The sequence below is a fragment of the Patagioenas fasciata genome, chromosome 2 (assembly GCF_037038585.1).
Source record: "Patagioenas fasciata isolate bPatFas1 chromosome 2, bPatFas1.hap1, whole genome shotgun sequence".
Taxonomy (NCBI): domain Eukaryota; kingdom Metazoa; phylum Chordata; class Aves; order Columbiformes; family Columbidae; genus Patagioenas; species Patagioenas fasciata.
The window spans coordinates 45611638-45625693 of record NC_092521.1 but is presented as its reverse complement, the minus strand read 5'-3'; the positions used below and the strand labels follow the sequence as shown (position 1 = coordinate 45625693).

General features: G+C 40.2%; 1 protein-coding gene across 14 annotated transcripts in view; it reads left to right on the top strand.

The window, feature by feature from the left end:
- DTNA (dystrobrevin alpha) overlaps positions 1-14056 on the top strand; it is a 231034-nt gene that overhangs the window by 194959 nt on the left and 22019 nt on the right. For 7 of the 14 annotated variants that reach the window (XM_071804146.1, XM_071804154.1, XM_065830279.2 and 4 more), the window contains 5 exons: positions 4682-4769; positions 7274-7371; positions 8681-8794; positions 12019-12115; positions 13815-13832. In XM_071804146.1, the coding sequence (XP_071660247.1) occupies positions 4682-4769; positions 7274-7371; positions 8681-8794; positions 12019-12115; positions 13815-13832 (415 nt within the window). The remainder of the gene's footprint in view (positions 1-4681; positions 4770-7273; positions 7372-8680; positions 8795-12018; positions 12116-13814; positions 13833-14056) is intronic. The other 7 variants (XM_071804144.1, XM_071804149.1, XM_071804155.1 and 4 more) reach the window with 2 other exon arrangements.

The window sequence follows — 14056 nt, the reverse complement described above, 5'->3', positions numbered from 1 at the left end:
CCTGCAGCTTAACGAGATTCAGTAGCTTGAGTAAAGCATGTAGTTAACCCATAACTGGGTAGCTTCTAATTTAGAGGAGGCTGCAGGTAGACAGCTCAACTGTTGGATCTGCCTGCAGAATAGCACGTGCACATACCCATATGTGCCATCACATTGTTTTGAGTGCTACTGGTGGCCAAAGATGAAAGAGGAATGATTGTAGCTGGATCTTCATCTGCAAGAAAAACCTACAGAAATACTTTGTGAGCATAATACATAAAATTATCTGAAGAGCTATATAGTAGCATCTCAAACCAAAACAAATTAAGGGGTTTTTTTAGATATGAAGTCAGGCTAATTTATACTAGCTAATGATCAGTCCAGTATAGCCCAGTATACCTTTTTTTTTCGGTTTGAAGCATAGCTAGTATTTCTATTTGGGGTTTTTAAAAATTAATTTAATTAATTTTCACTGTTTATATTTCATCTGCAGTTATTTGATACCGCAAGTAGAAGTACAAGTTTTCCTTTCCAGCTCTCACAGACTAATAAGCTACTTGGGTTTTTTTTAGAATCCAGTGCTCCAGGGCAAAGAAAGAAACAAGAGAAGTACTTAATTAATTATTTATAGTAACTGTATGAGTAGAAAAAGTATCCCTTAGCCAGGTGTTTTATTTAGTTTAATTGCAATGGCTACTTCAGCATGTAAAACCAATACTTGATATTTAATTTAATTCATCTGTAGTGTCCGATTCTATAAAGAACATTTAACTGCGAATAGTTTTCCTTTCTGTTCCCAGAAGTTAGAAACTTTACGTAATTTTTAATATTAATTCCACATATTTCAGTCATTTTCTCTTCAGGTGCAGAAAAAAATAAGATAAAATATATTATAAGAAGTAGGTTATTTTTGTTCCAAAGAAAGTTATTTGTTGATTTTTTTATGCTATACTATGTAGTAGTGATAATTCATATTTCTGTACTGTAAAAGTGCCATGCTATTCTATAGTATTTTGAAAAATGGGTGTGCACAACAACTAACTCTAGCTAGGAAGGCTGGTCTAATCTTCCCTTGAAAGAGGAAAAGCATTCAGAGACCCACTGATTGTAGAGGAAACACTCACTCCCTTGAACGGAGTTAGTTTTTTATGGTGATACTCATATACCTGAGTGTTATTAGCATTTTGGTGGTAAAATCTTGGTGATTCTAAAGTAAATGGCAAATTAACAGTAGCAGAGGGCTCAGGTGACGTGTCTCAGTTTAAAGTGCCTTAAAACGAGGATAATTTTGAAAGAGCCACAGATAAACCACCCTCAGAATACATTGGGTGGGTTGCTGTTAGGACATTGTTCTGATAAGCCCTAAAAGACTTAGAAACCTAGCCCTTAATTTGTCAGTATTTTCTATAGTAAATTACTTATAAAGTGAAGGTTTGTAGAATAAGCAAGTCATGAAGACCACACTGATGCCTCTATTGCAAAAATTTCACGGGAGACTGGCATTTCCGAGACTTTTCTAACCAGTGCTGACACAATTTTAAGGCCATCGGGGGACATCCGTATCACCTATTGCAGGGTGCCTACTGCAGAAACCTGAGAAATTGCAGAGGTCCTTGAGTATCTTTCCTCTGCTCACAGGCTATCATATTTTTCATCCTTTGCCTGGAGGTTTGAGACCCTTTTCTTATGGATCCCCTTTAGACTGTGCAATATTATACAGATCAACTAAAGCCTGAAGAAGAAGTCGTATTGTGCAGACAGTAAGACTGGATGTTCACTCTGCATCTGAATGATTATAATAATTCTGCCAATTATTGCTAATAATTTTAAAGTCTTTAAAAAAAATTGTCAATAATGGAAAAGCAGTATTAAAAGTGTTGTTTAACTTTTTTAGAAAAGAAGGATCAGTAGCAGGATATTTGTATGCAAAATCTTCATTTTCTTTGAAATGGTTGCCTGAATCATTCTCTCGAGGGCCCCAAATTCTGCACACATATTCATTATATTTTAATGTGTGTGTGTATTTCACTGTATCATTGTCCATGAAGTTGCTGAAGTAAAACAGAAGTGAATTATGACAAATCAGAACTCTGAGGCATAAAAGTCTTGACAGTCGAGGCTAATGCTGCTGTGCATAGCTCTCTGCCTAATGATCACATAGCATAGGTACATTCCAGAACTAAATTTATCTCAGACACTGAAATTTAATTTACAAAGCTTTGGAACCAGTGATTTGTGGCCTTCATAGACCAAATCTGACACGCTGCTACATCTATTTTATGACATGCACCTGCATGTAAATATATATCAAAGACATTAAATAGCAAGTAAGAATCAAAAAGCTGCAGTGATTTAGTTCATTCAGTAAAGTCATTGTCTCAGGGGTTAACTCACATCTCAGAACTATGTTGCAGTTTATGTTATGCCAACAAGTTGAACCATAGTAATTATTTTTCCAGGATGGATGATATGGTTGCACATTGCTGCAAAAAGGAGAATTGATGCTGAATCCTTGCTGTTTTCACAGCCATCTGTTAGGATGTGATGTTCTAGTCATGCAAAAATTAAAAATTAATTGTATTGTCATGAAAGTAACCCTTATTACCTGATTTGCGTATTTTATGCGTCTGCAAGAGCTGCTTGCCCCTTTCTTTCTCTGAATGACATATCAGGACAGTAAGCATGAATATGTAAGAAGCAGAACTGCATAAATCTAGAAAAATACCTTTAGCTTGGGTCTTTTCAGAAAGTAAATCAGTTATCCCACAAGAATCTGAGCAAGCATAGAATGCATGTAACATAGAAAATATGTAGCAAAATAAATTAAACATAGCCAAAACCAAAAAGTCAGTTCTGCCACCAGAAGTCTTATGCTCACTCTGCTGCACATGCCCAGCTTATACAGAACCCCCCTGGGCCTAACTTTTCATGGCTTTAGTATTTCTCTAAACTACATGTTTGTGGGCTCACAGGTTATTGTCAGAATGAAAGATGGTGTTTGTCTTTTTTCCCTTACCTCAGCAAGCCATAACAAATCCACATGACTCCCAGCTTTAGTTTAATGATCAATGAATATCAACCACTACTCATCTTTCAAACATCACAACTTCTAAGTCCCAGTGGACTTCATCAAGCCAACCACAAGATGCATGTTGTAATTCCCCGAGATACCTGGGGATATGAACTCAATGAGAAAGATGCCAATTCTTCAAAAGCAGAACTTTTTACGCAAGTGCCATTTTTGTCTGGAAGGTTTTTCAAGTTCAAGACACAATTTCAGACGAAAATCAGAATGACATGCCCATGACCAAAATAAACCTTGTTTCGTGCATTCTTCTGAAACATGAAGCTCATTCTCCAGCAGCCAGTTGTGTACCCTGAAGAGCCCATGGGCAGAGACAGGGATGGGGAAGGGACAGGGGCAGGTGTGTCCCTGTCTCCCTTCAGCCAAAACACAGGACATTGCCAAGGGATAAGAAGAGAGGCTGGGCTTCCCTCTGTCTGGGGTGGTCTGCAGGCTGCCTTGTATTCCACACAGTAAAGCATTCTTCTCATTTCTTCTTAGGATCTTCATTTTTTTTCCTCTGATATATACCGAAAGCAATGCAATATAGGATTCTAAATCCCTGGATCATCCAGGGTCAACAGAGTCCTCATCAAATTTCATTTTTCGTCAGTCTATCAGTTTTGATGGTTCTCTGCAAACTTCTAAATGTTTAGAAATAGTAAAGATTCTCACTATATTACCTTTTTACTGCTCATCTGACTAAATAATAGCCTCCATTTAAAGTAAGGACAGCTGGCAAGCTAGCAATTTCACCTGAGAGAAATAGCTGCCTTTGATATTCTTAGGGGGCAAAACACATAATAAGATTCAATATTTTAAAGGAATTTAGTGTATTTGCTTATACTTATACTTTCTTAGTAATTTTTATGGAGATTCTGTGCATGTGACCAAAGCTCTTCATAGTTGGTGCTAGTGGACTCCTGCGTCCTGGCAGCAGGACTTGGCTCCAAGTTAAAGTGAGTCCAAGCCCGAGATCAGTGGTGATGCAATATTTTAAAGGAATTTGGCATATTTGCTGTTTAGTTCTTACACTTTCTGATCAACATTATGTGATTCTCTGAAATCTTACTCCCAAATATCAAGAAATTGAGAATAAAAGAGAAAGTCTGGTTGTATGTTCCTAGATCAGTGGTTCCAAACTATGGTCTATGAGGCCTTGGTAAGTGCACTGCAAAACTGTCCTAAATATCATTTTCGGTTGCAAATCTGACAAACCTTCTGAAGTTGTTTTTCAACAAATGCTGAGGTTCCTGCTAATCTGCTATCCAAAAAGTAATCACTCTTCTAGATGATATGACACAGCTAAGAAGTAAAACCAGATGCCGACTGGTGTTCCTAACCACCTCCCACCCCTCTTTGGACAGAGCAGTCTGCGAGTTGCATCTTGCATGACCTTGGCCAGGGATTGCAGACCACAGCTGTTGCCCCCAAGGGCGGGTGCTGCCTGGCCCCTTCCAGGGAAATTGCCCTCCCACTTCTCCCCTTTGCTCAATTAACACCTGCCATTGTTAATTTGGTGACACTTTGCTTCTGAATTCTGTAATGGGGGGTGGTGTGAGCAGGCAGTGTGACAGAGCAATGGTCATTTTTATCTCGTGTTAACATCTTCCCTCCTTCCCCTCCAACCCTGAGCAGTGTGCTCGACAGCGCAAGTCGCCTGGATGAAGAACATAAGCTGATCGCCAGGTACGCAGCAAGGCTGGCAGCAGAAACTTCTTCATCAGTAAGTGTTTTAATTAAAGGAAGGAACTTTCCTTCTATCATGTTCCAGGGGCTTGGCAAGATCGGGAAAATTACATCTGACAGTCTTAATGATTAATTTTCCCTATCCTTTTCAACAGATGCTGTTATGCTTTGGTAGTAATACTTTTATGCAGTCCATTTAAACCAAAGCATCCACTTATTAATGCATATAATCTATATACTAATGCAATGGTATTTAAACAACTACAGCAAAGGGAATCCGACATCTTGAACTCAGGAAAGACTAGAAAATATTGTCTGGACTAGCTTTGGTTAAAAATTAATGATTTACTGGAGTGGAAAAATGGGGTGGTGAATCCATTTTACTCTTTAGTTCAAATATCACGACCGCTGGGGCCCTAAGTGCTGAGGATTTTGAAGAATGATCTCCAGCAGGATGACTGTAATGACCCCCTGCATTAGCCCCGGCTCCCATTTTCATTTCAGAGCAATGATTATTCTATTCTATGTATCCCAAGATAAAAGGTGATGACAGGCTAAAACCTCACTAACTATATCCAGGAATAAGAGAGAATGAAGGAGGGACCCAATCGAAGTATATAAAATCTTAAATGGCATAAATAAGGTCAGCCTAGTTACTTTTTTCCTATCTCAGCAAATTTGATAGAACAAGGGACCATAAATGATGGTTAAGTGAAAAGCAGCAGGTCCAGAGTGCCAAGAAGCATATTTTCGCACTGAGATTTACACTGCAGGGTCAGTTGAAAGGGCAAAATCAGGCACCGCTCTTCATGTAAAAGCACTGAGTCACGTTCATCCCAAGGGAAGGAGGTAAGGATAAATCTGTGGTCCCATGCACCCATCCGCTGTGGAGGATTTCACATTGCCTGTGGCTGCAGGGGAAGAGAGGGGCACTCTGGTCTGCCAGCCCAGCCCAAATCAGTCCCTTCCAGAGGTGTGACACAGTGACTCAAATTTAAGGCAACCTGCAAGTGAAGGTCCCATTTCTGAAGGGCAATAATCCTTTATGGAAACAAGTTATCCCATTAATAATGTCTCTGGGTAGAAACTAGTAGAAAACAGTTCTATATAACATGTGTCTGTAATATGGGGGGAAAACTTAGGAAATAATATTTAAGTAACTTTTAGTTAGAGCTGGTTTGAAGGAATATACTGAATTTCTTATTGCCATCCGTCTGTACTATTTAAGCAAAGGAGACAGAAGGAAAAGAGAATGTTTCTGTATACAGAATCTTTCCAATCACAAGAGTTGCACTACATTAGGAGCACAGTGGAAATTTGTAAAGCTTTGCTGATGGCCATTCTGTTTTTTGGGGAACAAAATGTACTAATAACCCTGACCATTCAGAATAAAGGTCTCAATTCCCTCTGTATCAGTCATTATATCCACCAGAATGCATCAGTTTTTCTTTATGCACTGCTCTGCTTCCCTAGGGTTGGAGTGTTAATGGGAAAATGTACCTGTAGCATTAAAAATAAGTCAGTGGTTACAAGCATAATGTGCTGTCCTTTGCCCACAGGCAGTGGTAGCACAGGTTAGCACTGAGATGTATCTTCATCCTTTCTGAGGGTTCCTTCTTGCAAGGTGCCACCTCCTGGAGGAGGAGGTGCCTGGCATCACGTAAAATTGGGCTCCAGAGTTACACTTCACGGGGCTCTTATGGTGAAAAACACTGGGATCAATCACAGCAGTAACACAGCAGAGTATTTTTCAATGTCTGATTCTTTCAGATTGGAGTTAGAAATGAATGGGTATCTTTGATAGCTGTGAAAATGTGTATGTCTTGCTCTGCATTGTCATTGATACAATACTGAAATACAGGAGTGTGAACAAACCAATATTTGGTTGTTGCTGATAAACATGAAAAAAGAGCATAGTCCAATGAAACTGTAGTAAACACTACCTAGTTTGGTAATAGTTTAATTAACACTGAATTTTATTGGGAGGAAAAGGGTTCTGCTCTACCTGCAGGACTGGGGAAAGAGCTTTCCTGAGGTATCACCAGAGCGTGTAGGAAAACTTGGCCTAGTGGGCCACCCAGCCAGACTCAAAACTGAGTCCAGCTTTCAGATGGAAAGTAGAACTTTCAAGAGAAGGAAGCATCACTGCACTGGAAACACATCCCCTTCTTTTTGGAGAGGATCACTGGTTTTTGCTTCATGATATTCCTCTTGACTGTACAATCAAAATGAAGAGCCATATTACAGCAACTGCCTGCAGCAGTGGCATTGCCTTTTACAGTTGGTTCAGAGGAAGCTCCTTGAAGCAATGAATGACAGGATGGTAAACACTGAGTCTTGTTTACACTCGCACTTACCCTGCTTTTACTAGCAATGGAGCCGTACTGGTATGAGCACAACATGGGTGCTCTTTTTTTAGTGTGGGCAAGCCTGGTACTGCGTTTTCTGCATGTAAGGAGGTTTCACAGACCAGATCTGTGTTGAACCCAGGGGTGCACATTGGCTTTTCCTCCTTCAATGCAGCCTTTTCTTTTACAACAGCAGCAGGGTCAGCAGAGAGGGGCGTCAGATATCTCCTTCACCATTGATGCAAACAAGCAACAGAGGCAGCTGATTGCAGAGCTTGAAAATAAAAACCGGTAAGCATCCATAAAGCACCTGGTTTTGTTCAGACCTATCTATTGTATATATTTGTTTTACCACCTACATTTTTACCACCTACTTCTGTGCTATGTGCTAATGCATGTACATATACTTCCTGCTGCAAAAAGCACAGGGCACAAAAAGGCCCACAGAATAGGACAAAGGCTTTGAAATCCACAGCCACCCGGTGTTTTAATGAGTGTACTGCTCAATGGTTTGATATAACCATTGATACTTTACTGTTTGCAGCTGCTTGTTTAGAGTTAAAAAAAAAAAGCCTGTCCTGTTTCAAAAACCAGATTAACTTTGAATTAAAGCCTCTGTAGCTCTAAAACATGAAATGATAAAAGGATCAGTCACACTGGTAATGTTATGCTGCCCTGCTTTTATTTGTGGAAAAGATGATTAAAGCTCTCCAGAACACAGTCTGTCTGGGAAGGGTTTGCAGAAAGGTTAGCAGCAAGTTAGGCTGCTGATCAAATGAGACACTAGGTACAAATGTGACCGAGACTGAGGGAGAGTGTCCAGGAGAAATAGGCCAGCCCACCCCAAAAAGGAGTGACGCTTGTTTGTCAGCAGCAGAGGATCTGCCCTGGGTATCAGACTGCCTGATGCCATGAAACGTGTGGCAGCAGAGCTGTGCTTTTAGTGCCGGACTGTGAAACAGAGGCCAGCCCAGACCAGATGGTTTCCCGCTCCAAACTCTGCTCTGCCTTCTGTCACCGTGTAATGAGCCACCAGCTCCAGTCGCCATTTGTCTTTCATAGTTTGAGGCTGCCTCCTGACCGTCTGCTATCCGGCACGCTCTGAAGAAGAGAAAAAATACACAAAGGTTGAAACCTGCTGCTGCAAAGCTTTTTATTAGCCTTTTGACAGCACTGCAGGGCTGGCAAGCCAGTCATAACAAGTCCTGTTAAAGGGCTTCTCTGCGAATTGTTGGCTTCTCTCAGTTCTCTGGATACACTAAAAGTATATTTTTAAGTGCAGAATATTTTCTCCGATAATCAAGAGGTGCTAGATACTTGAAATGTTCATGGGGAAGAAGTAGAGGGAGCAATATAAGCATTTTCGGGGGTCTTGAAGAAATATTTCACTTCATGGTGAAATCCTAGAAGTTTATTTTAAAAGTCTACAGAGACCTGTCCCAGTGCCAAGGGCTTCTTTTGTTTGTTGGAGCCCAGTCATTAAATCCATGTTGATGAAGAGCTACATACAGTCATACTTTTTCTCCTCTTGCGATGTGCAGTGAGCTGGTTTTGTGGAAAATTACTGACTTGTAGTCTTCTCCCTGTTCTCCTCCCTAAGAGAAATCCTACAGGAGATCCAGAGGCTGCGACTTGAACATGAGCAAGCATCTCAGCCCACACCAGAGAAGGCACAACAAAACCCCACTCTCCTTGCAGAGCTCCGTCTCCTGAGGTAAGTCCACAGTAGTGAAACCTCCAGCCGTGACTGGGGACAGCCAGTTGTTCTCAATAAGAGAAGAAATAAGAGAAGAGCCTAGCTTATGGCTTTGGGGGCTTTTTAAAAGTAAATAACACAATGTGCATTTTTTTCTCCATTTCAGTGCAGACTGTAGTCCTAAAAGTAATTAAAGTTATGCTTTAAACAGCATGCATGAGGAATCTCACATATTAGTCACTTACATTAAATTAAATACGTGCATTATTGTTTGCAGTTAGGCCCTTAGGTCATTTGGAATAGGTTCCCACAGCCCAGTCCAAATACCATTAATTATATGGAGAAAAATGTTCTGTCAGAACAAATGCTTCTGCAAAGACATCTCGTTTATGCTAAAGTAAATACAGAGCTATGTGAAAATACAGCCAGAATTAGAAGCTAATTTTTGGAAATTTCCCCCATGTGTTGAACTCTAAGGAGAGGTCAGTTCTCTTCATGGTGCAAAACCAGGCTGCAGAATGATTCTCCTTGTCACGTGGGAAGCGAGGAGTGATGTCATCTGCAGCAGCTGAAGATTTAGAGGATCATTTCTCCAATTATCTCACCAAGTTAAAAACATTGATATAGATGTGTCTGCATGTTAATTAGGATACTCTGCATGGATATACTATTTGCCATGTGTATCACATTGAAGAACAATTATCATTGGCCCAGATCCGTAGGCTCCCTGCAAGTCCTCAAGTTCATCTTGTGAGAGCCAGACAGAGAATCCAATAAGAACTATTCAAAACACTTCATGCGAATAGAGAACAGAGTATAAGCACTTTCTTTCTAGTGAAACAATGCTAGATTCAATTTTATCCCCCCACCATAGAGCAGTTCTCTCATGAGAAGACTAAAGAGCATTTTTGACCACTTAGCCACTTCTCACACAAGTAATGTTTTAGTGATGTGACTCATAACCAAAGGAAATTACCATAAGAAATTGTGGTAGGTTTTTTTTTTTACAATCGCTGTGTAGATTTATTATTGAATTTTCCACACTAAAATACGTTTCTGTTTCGCAAATAATTACATTTGCTTTCCAATCTGAAGACAAATCAGCCTCTTCAGTTCTATAAGTGATTTTAGTATGTAATTACTCCTAGATATCTACAGGCAAGTGGCATTCTGTGAGAGATATAAAACTGGCTGTGATGAAAATGCGTACACTACATAAAATATACCAATAATGTAGCTCCTGTGCATCAACCCTGAAGTCTATTTTAAGCAGGTTTAGGAGATTAGCTTTGTACATAGTTGAAAAATTTTCAAAAATTCAAATTAATGGACAGTGTTAGAGGACTGAGTACTTAATTTTTTGCTCTTTTCAATTTTGCTACACAGATTAAAAGCATAATAACCTTATTTGAATTTCCTGACATGGGATGTCCTCAGGGCAGTGATGCCGAGTTCCTCAATTATGATATCTTTTCTGATTTAATATGCAGTGTCAGAGTCAGCAGATAACTTCAAATCTGTGGTTCTGCACTGCTTTGCATAGCTTCTAAAACATTCACCATTTAAAAGGCAAAAGATTGGCTTTTGATTTACTGCTGAATTTTGACACCACCTCAAATTCCTAAACACTTAAGATGACATGAGGCTGTTCTTATCATGTGTAAAACAGCAGGACTCAGCAGGACTCAGAACAGCAACTGATTTACAGCTGTTACCCCATAGATTCTTGGACCTTGGAGCATTTAGGGCACTAGAGCAGTTTAGTTTGTTTAAGAAATGCTGGAATCTTATGTTGTGGGTGCCTGTCCGAGCGTCTCTCACTAGCTACTGTAGCGGTGCAGACTCACTGAAATGAGGTTCTGACCACAACCTTCCTTCACATTACCAGTACTGTCTTGGAGACAGGTTGGAAAGCCCATTATCTCCAATAACTTACCCTGGAGTGTAACTGGAGAAACATGGCAGAGCTGTCTGTACATTGCACACTGCTTAGGTTCTCTCTCCTGGTAAAATTAATCTAAACACCAGCAGAGGTCTGTGCTAGGACCTGCCACATTGAATTACATGGATAGGGTATCTTGTTTTTATTAGCAGTTTTCTTAAACTCAGTTGCCTTTGTACAGTTCATGGCATTTCCAGCCATTACGTGCCTGGAAAAGAAAAGCCAGGACAGGCAATTTGTAGCAGAAAATAGAGAAGTCCTCCAGAAGAGTAAATACAACCCAGCAGTGTTACTATATGATCCTATTGAGAGATAGAGGAGAGAGATAGCACACATGAGCAATCCTGTATAAATCACTGGGGTTTTTTATTAGTAACTGCTCAAAATTGGAGTTTCATATTTCCTAAATATCGAAAATGCATTTAGTCTTGTTGACCGTGGTGCTTTTTCGTTTAGGATTAAATTGTTATATTTTACAGGTAGTACAAGACTAACAACATAGTGGTTTTATGTTATTTGCAACACAGGAATATATAAAATATACCTAATATGTGTATTTTTCAACAATAATGTTGTTAATTACGTCATAGTTTCCAGGATGCAACAATTTAGTGATTGAACATGTGCAAGTGCACAGTGGAGCTGTGCAGAATCAAAGCTGTTCCCATTTATGTGGGTACACTCTGGCTGTCACACTTGAGATGGCTCAGTATTCACATTGTCATAGGACCAGCACTGGATTCCGAGTCCAAAGAGCTGTTTTCAAGCAATTCTGTCTCCACTATGTGATAGTCTTACTCTTGCTTTCAGACAAAAAAAATAGGAGCAAAAGCAGATCACTGTGGTTTTCTGGCTGAATTTCTGAACTCTCTTAGCTCCTCTCATGTCTTGCTCTGTTCAGTGCCTCTGCTGTAATTTCCTGTCCTTTAGGCCATGGCTTTAATTTCTTCTGACAGCTAGGGAGGTTATTGATGAGAGAGATCCAAAGAAAAAAACTGCCAGGCATTCCCACAAGGGAATATAACACAAATTTGTTTAAACCTCATTTGCTCTTTGGAGGAGGGTCTGTGTCAGGGTCTATCTTTTTCCTAATCACTATATTCAGCCCCGTGAATATTCTCACAGGGAGCTCCCTGGCTTTCATATACCCATTTCTAAGCACTATACTGAATTCCTACTGTGTGTTTGCTTTCCTGCAGTCTAGAGGCGTATACCTCATAGTCGGGCTGGCGAAATGATGCAGTTAAAAGCTGATCATGCTATGAGGGGTAAGCTCTGATCAGATCTGCTTGTTTCTCAGACAGCGGAAGGATGAGCTGGAACAGAGAATGTCTGCTCTCCAGGAAAGCCGGAGGGAGCTTATGGTTCAGTTAGAAGGCCTCATGAAACTGCTGAAGGTAAGGAGCTCCACCTGATACTACAGAGGAGAACAGGCAGAGTGAAGTGAGAGAGGAGAGGAAGGAGATATGACCAGAGAATTCTTCAGAACTTGACTACTTCCACCCATAAAATTTGGCATTGTTTCATTCCCGTTCTATTTTTTGCCTTGGTCTTTTGATTCGGGGGTTTCAAGTGTCGCTCAGATGATGTTCTTCCTGCAGTAACACTGCATCATCATTGCCACCTACTGCTAAGTGGATGGGACGTTAGAGGCAGGCTTGGAACATGTTGGCCAAAGATAGTTTGCCCAGAGAAGTGGTAGATGCCCCATCCCTGAAGACATTCCAGGCCAGGCTGGACGGGGCTCTGAGCAACCTGGTCTAGTTGAAGATGTCCCTGCTCATTGCAGGGAGTTGGACTAGATGACCTTTGAAGGTCCTTTCCAACCCAAACCATTCTATGATTTTAACTACTGAGGAATTAATACAATCCTTTCAGTAATATTGCAGCATAATGCAGTACAGTCCTGCTTTGCTCTTGCAGAAGGATTTGGCCACATCTCTGGATTTCAGGCTAGCAATCTCTGCATTGGCCATTCAACAACGTCCAAACAGAAAACATATTTTTAGTCCAGTTTCAGCTGGTTTTGGAGTTTTCTCTGTTGAGGACATCAAATACAAAACAAAAGAACAAGAGATTCTGTGATTCTGTGAAAAGAAACAAGATGACATGTAGAACCAGATAACTAATAATTGTGAGAAAAAGAACTCAGCCCTGTATACTGTTATCTACTGTAGCTGACAGTATACAAAATTGCTTTTACTAGTTCCTTTAACTTTGCCCGTTCAGTTGCTAGTTCTGTCATACGTGCCATTTGACAACCACACCTAACTCTGTGATCTTAGAAACACTTTCTGAAAAACACTTGGTCATTTTCAAAAATACATAAATAACAGATAAACAGATGAAATATGCCTCAACAAAGGATCTCAATCAAAAATGAAGGTATCAAAAAGCATGTGCATTTTTAAGACAAACTATGGTAAGATGGAAAATGTGTTTTATTTGCAGAATCCAGCCCTATTTCAACCTGATGTGCCTCAGGACAGGTGATGCCAGAAATTCACATTGGGAGAAAGTGTTCTGAATAGCATAAGAGTTTGGTTTTTTGTTGGCCATGCCAGATAAAATGAGTGCATGGAAATTCAGCCCAACTTGAGCCAAATCTGATAAAAGCAGAAAGAATTTTGCTGAAATCCATTTAGCAACATGTATTTGCATCAAAGGATGAGTTTGACCCCTTATGTCATTTGCAGCTTCTCAGGCACAGACTTCTGCAGCCGCAGTGCAGGAATTGGTGGCATCTTGAGGAGCAGAGCCCAGGGAGTAGCCAGCAGATTTTGTGGGGCTGGGAGTAGACAGGATACTTTTCACTCTACCTATGAAGTGCTGCAGTGCTACAAGTAGCAGTCAGGGCAGCCTGCTCGCATTGCATTGTCTGGACAAAGAGAATTTAGGGTAGGAAATGACAGTAGCTTTCTGCACGCTTTGTGCTGTTCTGGTGTTTCAAAGGGTGCAGAGGAGGAACCATAGCCTATTCACATAGCTTCAACTATCTCAACTATAGCTTTAACCTCATAGTACAAATCTGGCTTTGTTTTCTGTTCTTCACTTACATCCTGGCTAATCTCTGGTGCTGATCCTCTTTTTCTTCAGGAAGAAGAACTGAAACAGGTAGTAAGTTACCTCCTATTGGAGGCCTCACTAACTCCTGAATGTGATTGTGTTCCTGTGATTTATTTTAATTCCCTTGCTTGAAATGTATCTGTTTTCTTTTGACCAAAATAATATTTTGCAATTCTTTCACACATTGTTTTGAAGTATCTTGGAGCAATTTTCTAAACTAAACATCTTCGCCCTCTAGAAAGTGAGTCCTGTCTACAGGGAGTCTTGATCTA